Below are 22794 nucleotides of genomic sequence, written 5' to 3' on the forward strand. Positions count from 1 at the left end.
ACCTGTTGTATAAAATAATAAAGAGGTGACATGAATGTGATCAGTGGTGGTATTGTTGGAGGGGGTGTGTGTGTGCTGGATGGAGGACTGGCTACTGAGGTGGAGGCAAGAGGAGTCATCATTGAGGTACACATAGCAGGGACATGATGTCATTGTACTATACCCCCCCCCCCGGGCCCCCTAGTCTCGCAAGCCAGGCCTTTCATCGGGTCTGGTTTCTGCGAGAACTACCCTCCCATTAATAGTTATGATAGTTCTATCCTATCATTATAATTTGATGAAAACATTTAATTGTCAGATTCAGTCAAATAGAGAAATAGAAATTAGAAAACTCTATTATACACTGTACAATGGCAAACCATATATTAAAATGACAAAATTATGACCATTATGGATTTAAACACATCCTTCTTTCGTTGAAAATAAGTTCAACTACACCTTAGTCTCGATTTCCAGCCTCTTTGCATATACGAAGTATGGGAGGGCGTGGCCAGACTAACTACACCTCACCCCCTCTGTTTAATCAATGTTTATCTCTATGGTTTAATCAATGGTTCAGGGACTCTTTCAGCTGCCATAACTTGAGCTCTGTGGTTTCAAATGGTTTTCTGTTTAGAAAACAGCTAGTGCTTTCAAACGATGTTCATTTAATTTTAGGAGATGCAAATTGTTCAACAATAGTAATTCATTAACGTATAGGGGGACCCCCTGTGGAGTGCTCGTCTACTGCACTCTGACCCCACCCTGATAGAAGCAGTTCATCTCTCGTTCCTAGAGCATGACTCTGACATCATCACCACCGCTTCCTATCAGGTACAGTGATGTCATTAGTAGCTTGGAAATTGGTTTATCCAATCACTATTACTTACGTGCCCTTCAACTCCACCCACACACTTCCCTCCTCACACACACACACTCCCACTCACACACACACTCCCACACACACACGTACACTCCTCACCCCCCCCACACACGCTCTCCCACACACACACATACACACAGGCTAGTGTGGACGGTTTTATTCGTCATCTTGGTGTAACCCATGACAATGCCTTGGATCTGATTGGACGGAGTGTTACTATAGCAAAGCAAGCTCGAGACAGATTTTTAAAAGACAGTCCCAACAAGACACCGCTCATAGCTGGCTCCGTAGGTCCTTATGGTAAGCAATAGTTATATGCAGCTGACACCTACTGTTATAAGGTATAATTGTGAAATAGTTTTGAAAAACCTTTGCAAACGAGTGTTGCAAGCTGCGCTGTGCTAATGCCTCTCGCCGTTGTTTTGCTTTCGCTCAAAAACTATTAGAAGAGGTGAAGAGGTATGGTTATGTTACTATTGTTGATTGCAAAGGGCTACAAAATGGATTTATAATTGCGCTGGTACACTATTGAAACTTGAAACTCAAGTTATGACGACTAAGTTAGTAATAAATGGCCTGTTTTATTACTAACTTAGTCGTCATAACTTGAGTTTCAAGTTTCAATGAAAGATTCTGAAGAGACTGCAACAGCTTTCAAAAAATAACTCGCGAAAGTGCTAATCCACGAATCAAAATCCAAGAGAACGTGGCTAGAAGCCTATAGAAGCTGTTAGTTTTAATCGCATTGCAACCGTTGAGCAGTTACAGCTGGAACAGACACACACACAGACACACACACAGTCAGCTTTACCGTATCCCTCGTGCGGCTACGCCTCGAGGCATAATGAGCAGACAATTTAACCCTTTGTGATCTAACTATTGCGTTCTGGCAAGGATCGTGTGTAGTTACTAGTAATAATAAGTTTTTGATCAGTTCGCATAATTTATTAGATGCTCGCAAAACACTCTAGGCTATACCTCCTCTGTCTTATACTGTATTTGTGAAGTACCCTCCTCAATTTTAGCTGTAGTTGATAATTGTAAGTGTGGACTATTTTCCAGGAGCATGTCAGGCTGATGGATCTGAGTACCACGGCCGCTACGTTGATCACATGACCAGAGAGCAGCTTATTGATTGGCACAGACCGCGTGTTGCTAGGTTACTAGATTGTGGAGTGGATCTATTAGCATTTGAAACAATTCCATCGCAAGTAAGAATTATATACTGTTACTATGGTTACTATGCAGTACGTATTAACTTATTTACTACTGCTGATTGCTCACCATTGAGTGGTGTAGGAAGGGGGGGATCCAGGGGCTGGAGCCCCCCAAATCTTTCTAGGCTATTAAGTAGAGATGACTTATCAAGCTGCACTATGTAGATAGCCGTATTTTTTTCTATTAAAAAACTAGAGCCCCCCCCCCCATTGAGAAATTGTTTCCTATGCCACTGCATTGTCATAGTAGTAATAAGATACAATATCATGCATTCTGTATCATTGTTCTTAATTATGTCCCTCAGAAAGAGGGGGAAGTGCTGATGAGGTTATTGGGGGAGTTCCCTACAGCAAGAGCGTGGCTGTCCTTCTCATGCAAGGTGTCTGTATGTATTTGATAGTTCTATTCTCTGTACAGCACTAGATTTCTCTGATCTAAACATGTCATGTGATTGAGGCTACAGAATAGTTTGACTAAAGTTTTGGGCATGCGTAAACATTGTGTGATAATTGTTGCTGGCTATCATTACAGGATGGCGTGCATTGTTGCTATGATGATACGTTCCGAGATGCTGTCATATCATGTTGTTCTGTCTCATCACAACTTGTGGCAGTCGGTGTTAACTGTACCGAGCCGGGATATGTGGAGGTGTGTGTGTGTGTGTCATGTGCTGTCAGTGCATGGGGGTGCTCTTAGATATACAGTGTACACACTATATTTTTCTTGTACTCTTATATAGATATAGGCTAAAAGAATATTGTTTGCTCAGCAGTTGCAGTGACTATCTATAGAAAGAAACTGAATTCTTGTTCCCTTAGTTAGAATTTATTATCGTGTGTCCTGCTTGCACATGTGCAGGGTTTACTGAGCAGTTGCAGTGGATGTACTGATCTACCATTCATAGTCTATCCCAACAGTGGAGAGTCCTGGACAAGGACTGAAGGGTAAGGAGGAAAATGGATTTCAATTTAATGTCTGTTTTTTGTTCAGGTGGAGTGGTGACTGTGTTAGAGGTTTCTCTTCGTACCTGCCAAAGTGGGTGGAGTTAGGAGCTCATGTGATTGGAGGGTGCTGTCGGGTTACCCCTAGTGACATTAAATTACTTAGTGACACCCTTAGAACTATGAAACTCTCTGCATAAGCATTATTTTTTGTTGCAATTATTACTGCGCATGCTCAGTCTACTTGCGATCTTCATGTCATTCTTTGCTACCAGTGCCTCCAAATCCACGTGGTAACTTAATGGCAATAAAAGAAGAAAAAAAGTGCAATTAATTTCTGCATGCAAGAAAGATCGATAAAGCGAATACAACCTCCTAACATTCTGACGTGACGATGGCTGCTGGAGTAGAAGGAGATAAGTTTCTGTTCACTTCAGAGAGTGTGGGAGAAGGTCACCCAGGTGCGCTGCAAGCTAGCATGACGCTTAAATAAGCTTGTTAAAAAATAAAATCAATTTTTATCAAGTATAAATAAGTGACTATAATTATGCACGCACACACACACACATTTAGATAAGATCTGTGACCAGGTGTCTGATGCTATACTGGACGCTTGTCTAGCTCAGGACCCGTACAGCAAAGTTGCGTGTGGTACGTTTAAATATACGAGGAGCTCAGTAGCCTCAGTGTTTGTGTAGCTTGACCACATCAAAGGGTTGTGTTGTCTTAGATACTAAGGTGACCTTTCCTTATTGCAATAGCTTTTGTTACCCTACAATAGAATATAATATTTTATTTTGTTCAAGCTCTTGATTATTGAGACTATAGCTAGCTGTGTTGTGTACTGTAGGTGTAGTATGTAACGCAGATTCATACATTCCAATGTTGAGATTTTATTGCCGGTAATTATATTTATACCACCCCACACACACACACACACACACACACACACATTCACACACACACACACACACACACACACACACTCACTCACACACACACACACACACACACACACACACACACACACACACTCACACACACACACACACACACACACACACACACACACACACCCACACACACACATCCACACACACACACACACACACACACACACACACACACACACACACATCCACACACACACACACACACACACACACACACACACACACATACATACACACACACACACACACACACACACACACACATACATACACACACACCCACACACACACACAGAGACGGCCACTAAGACTGGCATGATTATAATTCTTGGAGAGATTTCTAGCAAATCTGTTGTCGATTATCCGACAATAGTCCGAAAGACGGTCGAGCAAATCGGTGAGTGTGTGTTGGAATGAGTCTTGTCATTATTCGCAATGCTACTACATCAAATCATTTTCTATTTAATTTCCTTGTATTTTGCCTCAGGCTATGATGACTCGAATAAAGGCTTTGACTACAAGACCTGCAATGTACTGACAGCCATTGAGAAACAATCAGCAGAGATTGCAGATAGTGTTCACGTGGGCAAGTCTGATGATGACCTAGGAGCTGGAGATCAGGTGATCTAGGGTAGTGGTCAATATAGTGACATATATAATATTACCGTTAGAATGTTTTGCGAGCATGCGAACTTTGAAAAATAAATCGCAAAACCTCCCCTAGGCTGGTACCGGTAAATACACACGATTCTTGCCAGAACGCAATAGTTAGATCCCAACGGGTCAACTTTTCTGCTGATTTGGCTCATTCGCAAAAGTTTCTCACCTGCAAAGATTTAACTATTGTGTTCTGGCAAGGATCGTGTGTAATTACCATGCAGTATCAGTTTATAGGTTTGTGATTATGTTTTTGCAAAGTGATCAAAGTTCGCATAATTATATGTTTGATGCTCACAAAACAGTCTAATAATACACGATGATATAATTATTATGAAAGGTGGGATTTATTACAAAGCTTGTATACAAGTGTCACTATAATATAACCAGGCGTATCTCCATGACAACAGGGTCTGATGTACGGCTATGCCACGGACGAGACGGATGAGTACATGCCGCTCACTGTCGTCCTATCTCATAACCTTAACAAGAAAATGGCAGAGCTACGACGTGACGGAACGTTGGCATGGTTACGACCCGACAGCAAGACACAGGTGTGTGTGTCACTATACTTTAATTATTATACTTTATCACTTGTTGTAACCTCATTCTTATTATGGTATGGTGTAGTGAACTGATAGAGTATCCATTGGTGTCTAACAAAGCTCTCAATATTCATGCATGGAACGTTTATATTATTATAGACTGTCATAATATTATGTCACACATATATTTTTTATAGCCTGTTTCATTATGCTAGCTATAATCATACTAATAGCCTCTACCGGGTAAGTATGGCGAAGGAGGTAATTGAACTATTATATTAATTTGACGATCATGTTGCACGACATTATCGGTCACGTGCGATATACTGCTAGTGATTTTTTAATTAGGGTGACCCTCACCTTGGTTCACCAAATCGCCAATTTTACCCGCTATACGGTATATCTAGATCACATGATTGTCACTAGGGGAGTACCTTATAGGCTTCCGTACAACCCTTTTAAAGTAGTTTGGATCACCTGATTGTCAGTATGTAACTGGTATACAGGTGACGGTGGAGTATGAGATGCGAGGGGGCGGGTGTGTCCCTCTGCGTGTGCACACGATTGTCATCTCCACTCAACACGATGAGACAGTCACACTCCAGCAACTACGTGATGGTATCATGGAGAAGGTTGTCAAGGTAACCACGCCCGATGCCTTGTGTAGCGTGTATATATCGAGGGTATGGAATGTTTCGCTGGATATTTGTACATGTTCAGTGTCTGGGTACAGCTGTTGCATGCTTTCTCTAAGTACCAGTAATTAATTTGTGTTCTGATTGTCCACTAATAGCTCTCAGAATTACTCATCCAATAGTGTGAATACAATCAATCCTCACACCCTCACCACACACACACCACCCACACATACCACCCACACATACCACACACACACAGGCCGTGATTCCTGCTAAGTTCTTGGATGACAAGACTGTGTACCACATTCAACCGTCAGGCAGCTTTGTGGTGGGCGGACCTCAGGTCAGTATACTAGCTCTGTAATCTCTAGTCATTTCCCTTGTTCCAGTATATTAATTACTGTAATCTTTGTCTCGTCAGGGTGATGCTGGTCTGACAGGTCGTAAGATCATAGTGGACACATACGGAGGGTGGGGTGCACACGGGGGCGGGGCTTTCTCTGGGAAAGACCCGTCAAAGGTCGATAGGTCAGCTGCTTATGCTGGACGCTGGATTGCCAAGTCACTTGTGGCAGCAGGACTGGCCAAACGTGTGCTTATACAGGTGGGTGCTTATATATGTGTGCTTATAGTTAGGTGCTTATATACGTGCATGCTTGTATAGGTGGGTGCTTATAGTTGGTGCTTATATATACGTGCATGCTTGTATAGGTGGGTGCTCTAGCCTTAATTTTTAATTTGTGTTTTCTCTGAAATTAGCCGTATTAGCTAATCTTTGACTGCCCATAATTTTAGTTGAGATTGTCCAATTTCACTGCTAAAAATCACATTTAGTAGCTCCAAAGAAAAAATCAGCTTATTTACAGGTTGGAATTAATGCAAATTCCACCCCCTCACCACACACCACACACACTCCGCCCACACACCCTCCACAGATCTCCTACTCCATTGGTATTGCCGAGCCCCTCTCCATCTACATCGACACGTACGGCTCTGGCACTAAGACCAATAAAGAACTACTCGCAATCGTTAACAAAAACTTTGATCTTCGTCCTGGAGTCATCATTAGGTCAGTAATCTACTACACACACTCAGTAAACTCTCAGTAATCTACTGGTATATTTCGAGGTTTTCGCTGATTAAGCATAATTATACCACCGGAAACATTACCCAAATTATTGCATGCATGCTGCAAAAGGCTGCTATTCCTTAATTCCGTGAAAACTTTTCTAAAGGCATTTCCATGAAAGTTTTACTCTCGAAATATACCCGCTATATGGTACTCTCAGATACACACACTCAGTAATCTATTGCATACTCTCAGTAATCTATTGTGTACTCTCTGTAATCTGCCAGTAAAACTCTGTAATCTCTACACAGGGAGCTGGACCTACGCAAACCCATCTACCAACGTACTGCGTGTTACGGACACTTTGGGAGGTCAGAGTTCATGTGGGAAAAGCCCAAGAAGCTAGTTTTATAAAAAGACAGAACTCTTGTAGACAATAAAGACTGTTTATTTTGTGTGTGTGTGAATTGTGGCTATTGTGTGTGTGTGGGCGTTGTGTTTATGAGGTATGAACATAGCCTCGATTCCAAGCCGCTCTCATTGAGTGTGAGGGGCTGGAATGGAGGTTAGTATGAATGTTGTTGACCTCCCACTGAACCTTGCACTGTGTGAAGTGCATTGCTTTTTAGACGGCTAAAAATCAGTTTCTGGTGTCCTACTTGATCATTTGACGCAGCGAGATAGTATACCGGCCAGCATGAATGCCCCGATAGGAGGACAACCAGTCGACCCCTCTCCCCTCAAGTCTGGGCCTAAGGAGCTCAAGATTGGCAGGTATTAAAAATATTAAAATATAGATTTCCTCATTATAAATCAGGGCTGGGATATATGTACTAAACAATGTACGTGTACGCATGTCGTATGAACATGTACAGGTACATAATTATGGTTATTGATGGTGTACTGTAACGGGGGTGATATAATTAATGTTGATAATTTAATTACAAGATATAATGACCGCATTAGCTCTGTTTAAGGCGACGCATAAAATATTTTCGCTGGTATAGGTGGCTGTATTCAGAGGTGGAAAATTAGTTTTGAGGCCGGATGGCGTGTCTTTAGAGGGCCGCCTTCTAATTGGAGATAAAAAAAAACAGCTTTTCCAACCTCTTAATACTTTACCAGGGGTTTATGTGGCGCCTTAAATAGAGCATATACGGTATGTGATGAATATTTATTTTTTACTGGTGTGTGTGTGCGTGTGTGCGTGTGTGCGTGTGTGTGTGTGTGTGTGTGTGTGTGTGTGTGTGTGTGTGTGTGTGTGTGTGTGTGTGTGCGTGCGTGCGTGCGTGCGTGCGTGTGTGTGTGTGTGTGCATCAATTGACAATAAACCACTACACCATAATTATGTACTAAGGGCATATTGACCAATCTCCATCATGTATGTACTGTACTGTGTGTCAGGTATGTGCTAGGGGACACACTGGGTCATGGTAGCTTTGGTAAAGTAAAGAAGGCCAAACACGAGTTAACAGAACACGAGGTAGCGGTCAAGATTCTCAACAGACAGAAAATCAAAAGGTTAATCCACATGAATGACGATTGTTTCAGTATTATTGTACTTAATAATGTTGTCGATGTGTAGCAGCCTTTATAGTATGTTCCATGCACACACACCACACATCTCCCACACCCACACACCCTCCACCCACACACACACACTCCCCACATCCCCTCCACCCACACCACACACCTCCCACCCTCCACACACCCACACACCCTCCACCCACACCACACCCTCACAGCCTGGATGTCGCAGAGAAGGTACGACGGGAGATACAGATATTGAAGTTATTCCGTCACCCTCACATCATCAAGCTATACGAGGTCATCTCCACACCTTCTGACATCTTCATGATAATGGAGTTTGTCAGCGGAGGAGAACTGTTTGACTATATCGGTGAGAAATCATCACAAGAAATTACCCATTATTTGAATGTGGCTTAAAAATTACATGTACAGTAAATTTATTGTGTTTTTATCTCATTTCAGTTAAAAATGGCAAAAGTTCTGAACGAGAATCGCGACGCGTGTTCCAGCAAATCATCTCTGGAGTCGACTATTGTCACAGGTAATAGACGCCCACACACACACTCCTCACACTCTCACTCACGCCCACACAGACATAAGGTGGTGCATCGTGATCTAAAGCCAGAGAACCTCTTGTTGGACTCCAATAACCAGGTACACACCTTACACACACACACACACACACACACACACACACTGCCCCCTCAACACAACAATCACACACTGACATGCAGTACCCTCACATCTCACACACCCTCACAACAGGTGAAGATAGCGGACTTTGGACTCAGCAATCTAATGAAAGACGGAGAATTTCTGAGCACTAGTTGCGGCAGTCCCAATTATGCTGCTCCCGAGGTGGTCTCCGGCAAGCTGTACGCTGGTCAGTCATAATTATAATTATCGTATAGCTTGTACATGTATTTCTGGGGGACAAAACAGTCTTTCAGCTACCGTAACTTGAATTCCGATGGTCCAATTTCAACAATTTTATGATTTTCTGAAAGCTTAGAAGGAGACCTTTCAAACGGTAAGATCAATTTTCGTATTTGAGAGATAAAAGTATTTGTTGATTTGGCCGTACCATGAATAGCCAATGGTGGTCCAAGGCCAAAAAATGACAAATTATGGCCCCAACCAAGTTTTGGATTGAAACACATCATTTGAAAGTTCTCTTTCTAAGCTTTCAGAAAATTTGAAATTGGATGAACGATACTGAAGTTATGGCTGTTGTAGCTGTTAGGTAGCTCTATCACATGACATGCTTCATTAGATTGTACACATTTTTCACCATTACTTATTGTACCCAAACACAGGCCCTGAAGTTGATGTGTGGTCGTGTGGGGTCATCCTGTATGCACTCCTGTGTGGCACTCTTCCGTTTGACGATCGCAATGTCTCCATGTTGTTCAAGAAGATAAAGTCAGGTCAATACTACGTCCCCTCTCATCTGAGCAGTGAAGTGGTGGACCTCATCTCTAAGATGCTACAGGTCAGCGTAATTATAGTCTGAAATTAATTTCAGTGTCTGTTTTTGATAGCTATCTTTGACTCTGCCCATACATGTAACTCTATAGCTCTTTGATTAGAGTTACAAAATCATAGCGTTTTTAGATCAATGATCTTCCATTGTTACCGTGGTCTTTGTGTTTCGAAATTATCCTGTTTCTAGAGCTCTCTTTAACTGCCCTTATGTCTAGTGATGTGACCTGTTGGAACAGTGTCTACTCTCTGTGTAGGTCAGGCTCTGTGTAGATCAGGCTCTGTGTATCAGGCTCTGTGTAGATCAGGCTCTGTGTAGATCAGGCTCTGGCTCTGTGTAGATCAGGCTCTGTGTAGGTCAGGCTCTGTGTAGATCAGGCTCTGTGTAGATCAGGCTCTGTGTAGATCAGGCTCTGGCTCTGTGTAGATCAGGCTCTGTGTAGGTCAGGCTCTGTGTAGGTCAGGCTCTGTGTAGATCAGGCTCTGTGTAGGTCAGGCTCTGTGTATCAGGCTCTGTGTATCAGGCTCTGTGTAGATCAGGCTCTGTGTAGATCAGGCTCTGTGTATCAGGCTCTGTGTAGGTCAGGCTCTGTGTAGATCAGGCTCTGTGTAGGTCAGGCTCTGTGTAGGTCAGGCTCTGTGTAGATCAGGCTCTGTGTATCAGGCTCTGTGTAGGTCAGGCTCTGTGTAGGTCAGGCTCTGTGTAGGTCAGGCTCTGTGTAGATCAGGCTCTGTGTGTATCAGGCTCTGTGTACATCAGGCTCTGTGTAGATCAGGCTCTGTGTAGATCAGGCTCTGTGTAGATCAGGCTCTGTGTAGATCAGGCTCTGTGTAGCCGTTTAGGTGTGATCAAGGATGGACCCTGTTTATTGTGTAGTCTTCCAAGTGTAGATGCTAGCATTAGTTCATTACTATATTCACAGACATACTTCCCATTCTTTTGTTTCCCACAAACATCTCATGAGGGCCCTGCCTATAAAGCTATGGCCTGAAAAAGCCAATGCATATGTAGTGTGTAATGGATTCTTTGATACAAAAATTTTTGGAAGGCCCTCCCCCTAGCTAGTAGCCTGTGTCTAGGCTAAATTGGAGGCCTGATTGCAATAAAACAAAAAATCTACATTCATTTCAGCCAGAACTACACACAAGATTTACTAAAGTTGGTATAATAACGTGTACACTGACACACTGATTTTATGAAATGTCATTTTGTATGTACAATCACTACAGAATAGTACACGTTATTGTGGTGTGTGTGTGTTGAGTGCTACAGCTGCTCAGTGATAAAATGAAGTACAAGTAAATGTTTTATAGGCTTCTGCATGGGTTGCATTTACAAATTCGTTATGGCTAGTTTTGCTTACTAAGGAAGGCTGTTACAAACTCTGCGTAACAAAATCTGTTGGCTACTCTACTTAGTAGTTAGCTCTGCACTAGAACGCTAGCTATTGGTAGCTGCAAGAGTGAGAAAAGACCTGCAAGTCCACACCTGTTTCATTGAATAGTGTACAGCCATTAATAATTATTATTACGGACTTTGAAGTTTCAGCATCCTTCTCGTAGTCAACAATCATGGTCGATCATTTCCCACTCTTTTTCATCATTCCCTGTTTGTACACTTGAGGCTAAATTGGAGGCCTGATTGCAATACAAGCAAACAATAGCTATTAAAATAGCACAGTCAGCACATGCACACACACCATGTATGTGTGCCCCCTAAAGAGTATTTGTGCTGAGTTTGACCTTCATAATGTTGTCATAACTTTGTCATACTTTACTGAAATTCATATACCATTGGATTCCTTGTTAAAAACCGCTTTTATCTATATGCTGTAGAGCTGGTAAGCTCCAACCAGCTAAAAGTTATGTAAAAGTCCCAGGCATACTTGTCCACCACATAAAGAAGCCATGATTAATCACATAACTTCCGGGGTCGAACTCAACGCAAGTGACGCCTACAGTGACAGTGGTGCACATACATGTGCATGTAGTTGTAGTGTACTCTGATTTCACAAAATATCATTTTGGTTTAGTGGTTGCATATACTCTGTCGTACAACTAGTACCTGAATACCATTTTTAGGGGGGAGGGATTTCCCCCCTGTATGACACTCATGATGATTTATTTCTCACACACACTTGGTAGGTGAGTCCGGTCAAGCGTATCACAATCGATGGTATTCGTGAGCATGACTGGTTCAACGTTGACCTTCCACCCCATCTCTTCCCACAACCAGGTACCCTCGGTTAATCACCGCCCTCTAATACTAACCGCCCTCTATTACACCGCCTACAGGTGACGGCTACTGTACGCAGATTGACACTTCCTGTGTGGCAACTGTTTGTCAAAAACTCTCCGTCACGTCTGCCGAAGTGTTAGCATCTCTCAGGTAAGCCAATCAGATCAGTGTACCCAGTGATTGACCCCCATAAAGGTCAAACAGTGAACACGACTAATTGTCAATAGCCTGTACCCCTGCCATATGCTCTGTGTGTTTCATGTACCCTGTGATTGACCCCCCTAAAGGTCAAACAGTGAGCACGACTAATTGTTAATAGCCTGTACCCATGCCATATGCTCTGTGTGTTTCATGTACCCTGTGATTGACCCCCCCTAAAGGTCAAACAGTGAGCACGACCAACTGTCAATAGCCTACCACTTGTTATTGGACAACGTTGCACTGGACCGAGCTCATAAAGAAGCAGCGTTATCCAGTGATCATCTAGCGAGTAGCCCGCCCTCTGCCAGCTCTGGGTACATGGACACTCTCGAGGTCATCAGAGAAACACCAAAGAAATCAGTAAGCTTTATAGCTATCTTTGATTGACCATAACTTTAGTTGAGATTGTCCAATTTTATCACCGAAATGTGCATTTAGTAGTTCTTTGATAGAGCTACAAGATAGTGTGTTTAGATCAATCCACTAGCTTACATGTACTTAGTGTAGCGTACATATTAATACAACCCTTTTTTCACCTCACTTTATATATATATTTGTAAGCAAAAGCAGAAATGCTATGGACTATGCTATGGTACAGGAGCCTATAGTGTGGTCCCTCACTGTCACAGTAACTAGTGGTTGACTTACGTTTCACTAAAAATTTTTCATTTCAAGGCAGGTGTACTAGCTGATACCATTCCCTCCTGATCCCTGCAGTCGTCTCCCGCTGTATCTAAGCGACTGGGCACACCTAAAACCCCTCGAGCTATGAAGAGACCTAAGTGGCACCTTGGAATACGTTCTCAAAGTCGGCCTCAGGACATTATGGCCGAAATATTCCGGAAACTCTCAGGCCTCAATTTCGAGTGGAAAATCATCAATCCTTACTTTGTTCGATGCAGGTGTGTACTAGATTAGCGATTATGATAGTGTACTGCTCAAGAAGTGTTTTTAAATGGCCTAGAAAATTAATAGAGTCCGTTTGTTTTGTTTGGTTGTTTGGTTGTCCCTAATGGTTGATACAGCCAACAGTATCAACAGTAGAGCACCACCCCCCCTCCACATACACACACACTTTTACACATTTCACATTTTCAATTTTTGAAGGAAGAGCGAATTCAAAGAGTATGGACTACATAATTATAGCCCTTTGTGTTTTCTCTGAATTTAGACTGTTTTGATAGCTAGTCGGGATTATCCAATTTCACTGTTAAAATGTGCATACAAGGTAACCCCTTCCCACACACCACACCCTCCACCCACACCGCCCACCACACACACACAGGCAAAACAACCAGACGAGTGGCCTCGTGGTGAAGCTAGACCTACAACTGTATCAGATTGACCACAAGAACTATCTGCTAGACTTCAAGAGTGTGACCCCCAGTCAGTGTGGGGAGGGGGGGAGACACATCACCATGGAGTTCTTCGAATTCTGCTCTGCACTCATTAGCTCACTAGCCCAGTAGGACACGTACATGTACAATCATGTACTTCTTAAATTATTGTTTACAGAACACGTTGTAAATAATATTATGCTTTGTCATCAGTTCCAACGATTTCTTGTATATAATTTTGTTCATTTACTGTGTCTTATAATTATTGTGCTGATGAGGTGATGGGGGTGCACGGTAAAGATCGTCAAAACAAATTGATTGAAGCTTCAGCAAAACAATTGTTTATTTGTAAACGACCCCTACCATAATAATAATTATGTATGACGACATTATTCTTTAGTTGCGCATGTGCAGTAAAAGACTGCCGCGCCCAAAATGCGCGCATGCGCTTTCTGTGTCCAGTCCCCTATAAAAGAAGGACCTCCTCATCAGTTGATCCTCATTCTTCATTTTTCTGGAAAACTCAACGTCTCTTCTACTCCAGCAAAGAAATCGACATCGAGCGTGTTTTCCTATGGCATGCTGGCTTAGCTACTACTGCTGTATGTATGTAGGAGCTACTTGAGCAGCTAGCTCTGTGTGTAGCAGCCATCTCTGTGTCAGTTGTCTACGTGTAGCAACTATCTGAGCAGCTATTTGTGTGTGTAGCAACGAGCAGTGTCTACATCTAATGTTCTAGTTAGTGCCATCTATCTTCATGTGTTGACTTGTACTCACAGGAGGCTGACTGGATCTGATGGTGGGCTCTCCAGGTGGTGGCAGTTATGATGGCGCACTCTGACAAAGTTAAGTGATCAGTAGTTTGTGTATTGTATCCTATAATTATGTAACTATTTTGTCAGTGAGAATGCTGGTTGTGTTCTAGCAACCGTTCGGTGGTTGCATTTGCGTACAGGGTTTTCGATAATGGTCGAATCATCTTTTGTTTGATTGTTTGGTTTTGTTGTTATTGTTCGATTTGTTTGTTTGTCTTCGAATTCGAGTTGTCGGTTTGTTCTTCGTGATGTGTGGTTTTGCCACACTGTCTCCTTCTATTGTGTCTAATCCACATGTCATTCCTCCCTCTAGCCAAAAAATTGTCATTTCTCCCTCTAATTTTAATTCTAGCCTAAAGTGTTTTGTAATAGTTACTCATGATGTCATTATTTTGTACAGAACCCCAACCTTTACTACATGTACTACTATACTGGATCTGGAGGAGTGGTTGTTCTTTGTGTAACATTTTGTAAATAGTTAATCCATCTAATTTATGCAGATTACCGAGACCTAACTTGTCCCTGGACTGTGCTCATTGGATCTGGTATAATCATTGTACCTCTTTTAATCCATCCAATTATGCAGATTACCGAGACCTAACTTGTCCCTGGACTGTGCTATTAGATCTGGTATAATCATTGTTCCTCTTTTAATCCATCCAATTATGCAGATTACCGAGACCTAACTTGTCCCTGGACTGTGCTATTGGATCTGGTATAATCGTTGTGTACCTCTTTTAATCCATCCAATTTATGCAGATTACCGAGACCTAACTTGTCCCTGGACTGTGCTATTAGATCTGGTATAATCATTGTACCTCTTTTAATCCATCCAATTTATGCAGATTATCGAGACCTAACTTGTCCCTGGACTGTGCTATTGGATCTGGTATAATCGTTGTGTACCTCTTTTAATCCATCCAATTTATGCAGATTACCGAGACCTAACTTGTCCCTGGACTGTGCTATTAGATCTGGTATAATCATTGTACCTCTTTTAATCCATCCAATTTATACAGATTACCGAGACCTAACATGTCCCTGGACTGTGCTATTGGATCTGGTATAATTGTTGTGTACCTCTTTTAATCCATTCATTTTATGCAGAATACCGAGACCTAACTTGTCCCTGGACTGTGCTATTGGATCTGGTATATAATCGTTGTGTACCTCTTTTAATCCATCCAATTTATGCAGATTACCGAGACCTAACTTGTTCCTGGACTGTGCTATTGGATCTGGTATAATCATTGTACCTCTTGTTTAATCTGTATTTCATTTTGCAGACCTTAATAATTTCTGTGGCAGTGGACTCTAGAGAAGTAAGCGCCGCTCTAATCTTAGCGCCCAAACTCTAAACAAAGTTCTATTTTTAAACCTGACATACGTTGCTCCGCTCTATAATATAGTTAAGACTTTTTACAGTAGACAATTTATATATGCGATGTATGTAGCTATCGGTTATCTGACTATCTAATTAACTATTTGCCATGTTTGGTTTCCAATTGGTAGCCTCTTGTCGGTTGTTTGGTCTTGTCGTTGTGTTTGGTTGTGTCTCGTTAATTTAATGTGTTTGGTGGCCTCTTGTTGTTTACGTGTAATAATTATTATATGTAGGGTGTTTGGTAATGGTTTAATTGTGTACACGTTTTGGTTGTTTAAAATTGTTACTGTAAAAAGTCCAACAAAAACGCCACTCTAATCAATCTAATCCCTAAACCCTGAAAAAAAAACTTAAAAGCAACTAACATTTGTCGAAATTCCATGTACGTACCATGGCAGCCTTTTCACGTGCAACAAACTTTAATTAAATCGCTTTTTTCACGTGCAATTTTATTTTTATTATTATTATTTATTTATTTTTATTATTATTATTTTTTTGAAAATAATAATTAGGCCAGTGGTAGGGGTAAAAGTCTGAGCAGGTATTCAGTTTATGCTGTAACTACTTGTGTTCTAGTGTGGTTGGCCCCTTCGTGTTTGAAAACTGAATACTGGCGGTCTTTTGCCGTACACTATAAATAAACGAGTTCTGTGACGTACCTCCTGGGTGGCTTGGAAAGCGTCACACACAGCACACACTAATCCACAGGTGATGCTTTCCTCAACTGATGGAGACACTGTTTCATCTCTTATAATGGACACTGCTGAGAGTTCAGTAAAAGTTCAACAACACACAATTGGGTAAGAAGAAACATTGTTTATCTGCTGTTACACTGTTATAGTATTAACTTTCTGCAGGACAATGAGATCAAGACTATAACAACTCTCTATGCAAAAACACTAATACAATTTTGTGTGTGTTTATAATTAGAGTCATCATCAATTTATGAAAAAGCTGTGTACATAGTTTATACTATAGATAGTAGCGGAATCTACTTCCTCTACTATCTATGTTTATACTGAATGATACATGTAAGTGTAACAATTTTGGGGGGTTGGGTAAAGATCATTAACAAAACAGCCATACGCTGTACAGTAATGTATTAGTTCTTTGACTATGTTTCCCCACATTTCAATGTATTGTATAGCCTCGAGACTAGGCCTTTCATTCTGACACACAGCCAAGTCTCGAGGCTAATCTGATCGTATTAATTTCAATGACGTCACATTATAGTTAATTAAAAATGGCTACCAACAGCAGAGTCACTGCTCCTGAGTTAATTGGAGCAGTTTGTGGTCACTAAATTTCAATTGACTGGAATTGTGATAGGAAAAGGTGCATGGTATTGTAGAGGAGGCGGAGATACCTGGAGCAACGGTAGCTGCAAAGAAATTGCATCCAGGTCTTGTCAACGTGGACTCTCCACAGCAGGTAGATTTAGTTGCAGTTATTTTACACAACAGCTAGCTATTTACTGGCTGATTTTCCCCCACAGGTTGAAAAATGGGTGACTGATTTTGTGAAGGAGTGTAAGATGATGAGCCAGCTCCGTCACCCTCATATAGTAAAGTTCCTAGGTGTGTGCTATCTCGTTGGATCCCAACTCCCTGTCCTATTGATGGAGAACCTACAAACCAGCCTCGACAACCTGCTTGAAACTAGCCCCAAGATTCCCATCAACGTCAAAGTGCACCTTCTGACAGGGACTGGCCGAGGGGTGGTCTATCTGCACAGCCGCACTCCACCCATTGCCCATCGTGATCTGTCTGCCAAGAACATTCTAGTCGATAATGGTCTCAATGCCAAGATAGCAGACTTGGGTGTTTCTAGGATTGTGAACATTCAGCCTGGCCGGCTAGTTGCCTCGATGACTCAAATGCCAGGCACTGGTGTGTACATGCCACCAGAGGTAGCTCAAGAGGAAGGGGTCACACGATACAACACTGGCATAGACATCTTCTCCTTTGGTGTGGTATCTCTCTTCACACTGACACAAACCTAGATCTCAAGCCTGCAACATATTATGATCCTGTTACTAGGAAGATTGTTGCCCGATCAGAAATCGAACGCCGTGAAGATTACATCGTGACAATGAAAGCGGATTTTGGTAAGACCCACCCCCTAGTACAGCTGACCCTCGATTGCCTTGAGTACTTATCTGAAGATCGACCATCTGCTATGGTTGTGTTGAGAGGATTGGAAGAGGTGGGAACGACAGTTACACCACTCCCTCAGAATTGCACCCTGGATCTGATACAACAGAGAACCACTATCAAACGAAAACCATTATTCCCCATGACAAGAAATGTTTTAATTTTAGGTAAAGAGGAGCAGGAAAAAGTACTGTAGCAAACGCTATTATTGGGTCCGATGTTTTCCCTGTATGTGGATCACTTAGTAGTACGATCAGAGGCGATCAACTAGAACATTCTGTCGAAATCACCAATGAAGACACGTTTTATCGATTAACAGTTATAGTGGATACTGTCCTTTTTAATAATTTTTTGGGACGAAAAGAGTGGCTGAATCCATTCAACGATGATATTCACTTGATTATATTTGTGCTGAGGAAAGACCGGTACACTCCCGAAGAAAATACAGCTATAAAATTCGTACAAAACTACTGTGATAATATCTCGCCGATATCAGCACTCGTCCTTACAAATTGTGAACAAAAGGATAAAAAAAGCCGTAGTAAAATTATCCAGGATCTCAGGAGTGATCCACTGACGAAGCCAACTGCAGAATTCTTTAAAGCTGGAATTTATACTGTTGGGTTTCCTCCAAAAAGTGACTACATGAATCTTCCTAAACCAATCAAAGACTGCTATCAGCAGTTTATCGACAAAGACAAAGAGCAGTTGTGGAGCCTTATAAAACGATCATCTGAAGCAAGGCATAGTAAACACCTGTTTAACATTGAGGAGAGGAAACCGGAGTGCACAATTATTTGAAATTACGTACTTAAAAACTGAACTTTATATATAGCTAAGTTAGCATGTATTAGCATTTATATTAGCATGCGTGTGTATCAGAGGGAGGTACAGCACCAGTGTATTCATTTGGGTTGGGTAAAGATCCTTAACATAACAGACATACATTACCAGCGTAATAATGTGTTTTGTAAAGATCGTAATGGGAATAACCTATAAATGAATAGCCACTCCCCCAAATTGATCCTCCTCTACAATTAGCTTTTGATACAAGTACAAATAGCTAGCTGAGATTTGAAAGCAAGACCCAACAAGGCTACCCGATACCTATTTGAAGCCGGGGATTACTTCGTCAACGCATTATCTATTGCGTTTGGATTTGCAAAAGCTGAAAAACCGAAACTGTATTTTGTAGCCTTGGGCCACTCTGTAGTTGTGTAAACAACTGTAGTACGTACACCTGGACAACAAGCATCACTTGAGAAGACCACCACAACTAGTGAATTGATCTCTGCTCCTTTGTTCAAAGAAACCATTCAACTGAAGCCTGCTAGGCCATCATCCATTAACACCAATTTATTTTGATTACATTAATTCAACTTGTTGATACTTTGTCTTTGTCGGGATATGGCACAGTCGATTATTACGCAAGTGTCTCGAGACAGTGACTCCTACGAGCCTTGTCCTGCTCCCGTTAACTCTGGAGGTACGTTTTTCGTTCGTATCCCGTATTTAATTTGTTTTCTTTAATTATATAAAGAAAGCTGTCGCTTTAAGTGATGTACTTAAATATCCGTCCCTAGCTAGAGAAAATACATGCGTAGTTATACTGGGCATGGGTTTATGGGGCTAGATTTACGCTAAATTGTATGTTATGTAATTAAAGTGTGATATAATGACCTTTTGGTTTAAAAGTAGTCGATTTATATATTATGAACTGTACTACAGGCTTGGAACTGGGGTCACTGAAAGTCAGTCCCATAGCTAATTAATTATCGATGATCCTGAAATCCGTTGTTTGCTGTACTTGCAATATTTAACGAGGCCGTACATTCCAGCCACATGTAACCAATACTCAGTGTAAGCATCCACCCACCATGGCACTGTGGTAGCTCAGATGACAAGATAACTACGTTTACTTTCAACCACAAGCCTGCCTGCCCATGGGCCTAGCCTTTGGCACTCCTTGCTATTGCTACAAGATACAGCTTGTTAGCTCACATGGAAAGTACTTGCATCTAAACAAGCTCTGTATTGTATTTAGCTTGTACATAGCTCAGCTAGCTTGCAAATAATTATACAGAAGTTATTTTTTGGCCATTGCCTAAGTTGTCTTCTCCCAAACATAATGTGCTTTGTACAATCGTTTTCGTGTGACAATGTTAAAGCAAGCTAAGGTAATCACATTGTGCTTGCCCAGGGAATGCTTCCAAAATGGTGTAGGCATCATTCGTGCAAATTTGTATCTATAGTATCTGAGAAATAGTCTACTAGTATGCATGATCGAGTCGATTCTTTTTCTTATATCGTGCTTGGCCACACAAGTTTGTGTTGTGTGTTATTGACTGTGACCTTGAGAGATTAATATCCTTGTGTTAATGATATTCATAGTCCTGTGTGCCGGTATACATAGACATCACATGCACACTGATATGGGCTATGCTGGTGGTGTACATGAGTTGGAATGCCCCTGTGGTCTATATAGTCCAGGCCTGTCTTTTAACAATAATATATGCTTGGATTTGTTTCTATTATCTTCTGTTATAATGTTTACTTCAGCCTTTGTGTGCGGTACATGACTTGCTTCATTTATAAGCTAACTCTGTTCAATATCTCAATTCATAATTGCTCTCATTTGGTCAGCTTGGGGGAAGTCCTGGGGAAGGTATGGAGACACCCTTGTACTAACTGCCATTATAATTAGACACGCTAATTGAGAAACCTTTTGGTAGCAAGACCATCTGTTTGGCAAGGTGGATTTCAAAGTCCCGTTAGCCAGTCATCTGTACTACACCTGTTATATTGTCTGCATTAAGCACTCTCCTATGCTTATTCGTATAATTATATAGATCAACATTCTAGTTTTGTACTTATAGTAATCGGATGATGCTGTGGTTGTAATGGCAGCCCGGTAGGTGCAGCGGAATATGAGCAGCCATTCTAATCAGTTGCTAGTAAACATTTAAGTATTGTCAGGGCTTCGTTAATCCATCAGCTGTGGTAGCACTTGTATCCCACATCATTTGCAGTGGAGCATGTCGTCTTTGTTATTACATACAATATTATTAGGTATAGTTGTTGTTTGGTTTTGTATATGAATATGTCAATGGGCAAACACACACACCCCTTTTCAAGCAATCGTACTCCTTTGAAAGATTTCTGTCTGACACTAATCGTCAGCTCTCCCCTCCCACATTAATCTGTTGCATTCAGAGTTATATATAACTAGTACACTGAATCATTATCTCCACTCTTATGGGTAAAATCACACACACGCCCACCACACACACACACACGTCCACACCACACACACAGGGAGTATCAACAACGGTGGTGCAGCGGTGCGTAACCCTCACACTACCAAGAGAGACAAGTACGGACAGAGGTCATGGTGCCTGTGTAGCTGGATGCTGACTTGCTTCAGGAAGAATGATCCTCCAGTTGGAGCTACCACATTTGATAATGAGTCTCTACCAGCTCCTGAGGTACACGCCCACACACTCTACAGGGTGTCATACAGGGGGAAGGGGGATATCCCCCCTAGCTCCAATCCCCCCCCCCCTAAAATTTGCATTCATGTACTAGTTGTATGACTGAGTGTCCATAGCTGACAATTTTACATACTAACAAATAACAGTTGACCTTTTTAGCAACATTTTCTTCTTATTTCCCCCCTCCACTTCAAAATCCTGTATGATACCCTGACTCTATCGTATAATATAATATAATGCTGATAGGATTACAATAGCCGTGGCCATAGCATGATCACTGTACCAGGATGTGCCCACACTGATCAGGTACTCAACCAAAAATTAATAACAACAGCCTAGTTCACCTCATGCTAGGTAATCGTGTGTATTGAATTTGAAAATGTCACCACCCTCGAAAAATGTAGTTTGATTTCTCACTACTGCACACACCACACACACGCCCACACACACACACAGCTCCCCAGACAGAGCAAACATTTGCTCCCTCGGCGCAAAGTTGGTGACGAGAGAAAGAAGTGTGTTGTTATTGACCTGGACGAGACTCTAGTACACAGTTCCTTCAAGGTAAAGCAGGGTTGCTGCACTGTATTGTGTTGCTATGGACAACTAATGAGATTCATATAGTGCTACACATGAGATTCACAGGATCTATCTTGATTTTAAAACAAGTTACAGCTAGCTAATGCCTTTAACAAAAACCCCCCGTCCCATAATATTCTAGAATGTTTTGCGAGCATCGAACATATGCAAACTTTGCGAGGGTTGATCAATCAGTTTGAAAAATAAAATGGCAAAACCTAAACTCTGCGTAATTACACAGGATCTTAGCCAGAACACAACAATTGCAAAAGGGTCAATTTTTTGACTGTTTTCACCAGCAAAATATTGTAGTAATACAGTAATACAGTATACACACACTACGCCCACACCACACACACACAGCCGGTAAACAACGCTGACTTCGTGGTACCTGTCGAGATCGATGGCATCATCCATCAGGTGTACGTGCTCAAGAGGCCGTATTGCGATGAGTTCCTTGAGAGGATGGGACAGCTGTTCGAGTGTGTTCTCTTCACTGCCAGTCTATCTAAGGTATGCTATAAGCAAGTGGAGTTATTGGTACGATCAATATGACCACCTCTCTGCATGAGCATGAAAATATGCTGTCCCTGCAATGCTATCACTATTGACCTCCCTAAAGAGACCACCTCTCATATTGAGACCACTCAGTACTGTCCCTACAATGCTATCACTATAGACCTCCCTAAAGAGACCACCT

The 22794-nt window shown here is 41.7% G+C and overlaps 5 protein-coding genes and 1 long non-coding RNA gene across 6 annotated transcripts in view; all 6 read left to right on the top strand.

The window, feature by feature from the left end:
* The first annotated feature begins 8 nt into the window (after positions 1–8).
* On the top strand, positions 9–3293 carry LOC135337377 (homocysteine S-methyltransferase-like). Its single transcript, XM_064533310.1, has 8 exons — positions 9–126; positions 700–813; positions 1003–1162; positions 1925–2073; positions 2385–2459; positions 2612–2728; positions 2939–3024; positions 3071–3293. The coding sequence occupies exons 1-8, from the start codon at positions 31–33 to the stop codon at positions 3219–3221; spliced, it is 948 nt and encodes a 315-aa protein (XP_064389380.1). The 5' UTR covers positions 9–30; the 3' UTR covers positions 3222–3293.
* Positions 3294–3320: 27 nt separating this feature from the next.
* Positions 3321–7413, top strand: LOC135337374 (S-adenosylmethionine synthase-like). The gene is made up of 10 exons (XM_064533307.1): positions 3321–3482; positions 3595–3672; positions 4270–4371; positions 4462–4595; positions 5042–5185; positions 5683–5817; positions 6074–6157; positions 6236–6418; positions 6750–6883; positions 7195–7413. The coding sequence occupies exons 1-10, from the start codon at positions 3416–3418 to the stop codon at positions 7295–7297; spliced, it is 1164 nt and encodes a 387-aa protein (XP_064389377.1). The 5' UTR covers positions 3321–3415; the 3' UTR covers positions 7298–7413.
* Positions 7414–7459: 46 nt separating this feature from the next.
* Positions 7460–13946, top strand: LOC135337364 (5'-AMP-activated protein kinase catalytic subunit alpha-2-like). Its single transcript, XM_064533295.1, has 12 exons — positions 7460–7657; positions 8288–8404; positions 8629–8783; positions 8876–8954; positions 9007–9067; positions 9179–9296; positions 9730–9905; positions 12041–12131; positions 12191–12284; positions 12515–12695; positions 13053–13237; positions 13621–13946. Exons 1-12 carry the CDS (start codon positions 7581–7583, stop codon positions 13802–13804), a joined length of 1518 nt encoding a protein of 505 aa, XP_064389365.1. The 5' UTR covers positions 7460–7580; the 3' UTR covers positions 13805–13946.
* A 223-nt stretch (positions 13947–14169) lies between these two features.
* LOC135337397 (uncharacterized) lies at positions 14170–16435 on the top strand. The gene is made up of 3 exons (XR_010395092.1): positions 14170–14274; positions 14452–15638; positions 15685–16435. It is a non-coding gene; the product is annotated as an uncharacterized LOC135337397 (long non-coding RNA).
* A 679-nt stretch (positions 16436–17114) lies between these two features.
* Positions 17115–17873, top strand: LOC135337195 (probable serine/threonine-protein kinase DDB_G0271682). The gene is made up of 3 exons (XM_064533094.1): positions 17115–17159; positions 17201–17302; positions 17367–17873. The coding sequence occupies exons 1-3, from the start codon at positions 17115–17117 to the stop codon at positions 17871–17873; spliced, it is 654 nt and encodes a 217-aa protein (XP_064389164.1).
* A 1154-nt stretch (positions 17874–19027) lies between these two features.
* LOC135337380 (carboxy-terminal domain RNA polymerase II polypeptide A small phosphatase 1-like) overlaps positions 19028–22794 on the top strand; it is a 6382-nt gene continuing 2615 nt past the window's right edge. Inside the window, exons 1-4 of the mRNA XM_064533314.1 lie at positions 19028–19510; positions 21340–21509; positions 21972–22079; positions 22458–22607. Of these exons, the coding sequence (XP_064389384.1) occupies positions 19432–19510; positions 21340–21509; positions 21972–22079; positions 22458–22607 (507 nt within the window). The 5' untranslated portion in view covers positions 19028–19431. The remainder of the gene's footprint in view (positions 19511–21339; positions 21510–21971; positions 22080–22457; positions 22608–22794) is intronic.

This window comes from Halichondria panicea, chromosome 6, assembly GCF_963675165.1.
Source record: "Halichondria panicea chromosome 6, odHalPani1.1, whole genome shotgun sequence".
Taxonomy (NCBI): Eukaryota; Metazoa; Porifera; class Demospongiae; order Suberitida; family Halichondriidae; genus Halichondria; species Halichondria panicea.

Excerpts from the sequence above, each read along its gene's own strand:
- LOC135337377 (XM_064533310.1), top strand. The coding sequence starts at position 31 with ATGAATGTGATCAGTGGTGGTATTGTTGGAGGGGGTGTGTGTGTGCTG. Across the intron at positions 2,729-2,938 it reads CCGAGCCGGGATATGTGGAG|GGTTTACTGAGCAGTTGCAG; the intron begins GTGTGTGTGTGT and ends GCACATGTGCAG. Across the intron at positions 3,025-3,070 it reads TCCTGGACAAGGACTGAAGG|GTGGAGTGGTGACTGTGTTA; the intron begins GTAAGGAGGAAA and ends TTTTTTGTTCAG.
- LOC135337374 (XM_064533307.1), top strand. The coding sequence starts at position 3,416 with ATGGCTGCTGGAGTAGAAGGAGATAAGTTTCTGTTCACTTCAGAGAGT. Across the intron at positions 4,372-4,461 it reads AAAGACGGTCGAGCAAATCG|GCTATGATGACTCGAATAAA; the intron begins GTGAGTGTGTGT and ends ATTTTGCCTCAG. Across the intron at positions 6,884-7,194 it reads CGTCCTGGAGTCATCATTAG|GGAGCTGGACCTACGCAAAC; the intron begins GTCAGTAATCTA and ends ATCTCTACACAG.
- LOC135337195 (XM_064533094.1), top strand. The coding sequence starts at position 17,115 with ATGGCTACCAACAGCAGAGTCACTGCTCCTGAGTTAATTGGAGCA. Across the intron at positions 17,160-17,200 it reads CTCCTGAGTTAATTGGAGCA|GAAAAGGTGCATGGTATTGT; the intron begins GTTTGTGGTCAC and ends GAATTGTGATAG. Across the intron at positions 17,303-17,366 it reads ACGTGGACTCTCCACAGCAG|GTTGAAAAATGGGTGACTGA; the intron begins GTAGATTTAGTT and ends TTTCCCCCACAG.
- LOC135337364 (XM_064533295.1), top strand. The coding sequence starts at position 7,581 with ATGAATGCCCCGATAGGAGGACAACCAGTCGACCCCTCTCCCCTCAAG. Across the intron at positions 8,955-9,006 it reads GGAGTCGACTATTGTCACAG|ACATAAGGTGGTGCATCGTG; the intron begins GTAATAGACGCC and ends ACGCCCACACAG. Across the intron at positions 12,132-12,190 it reads CCATCTCTTCCCACAACCAG|GTGACGGCTACTGTACGCAG; the intron begins GTACCCTCGGTT and ends CACCGCCTACAG.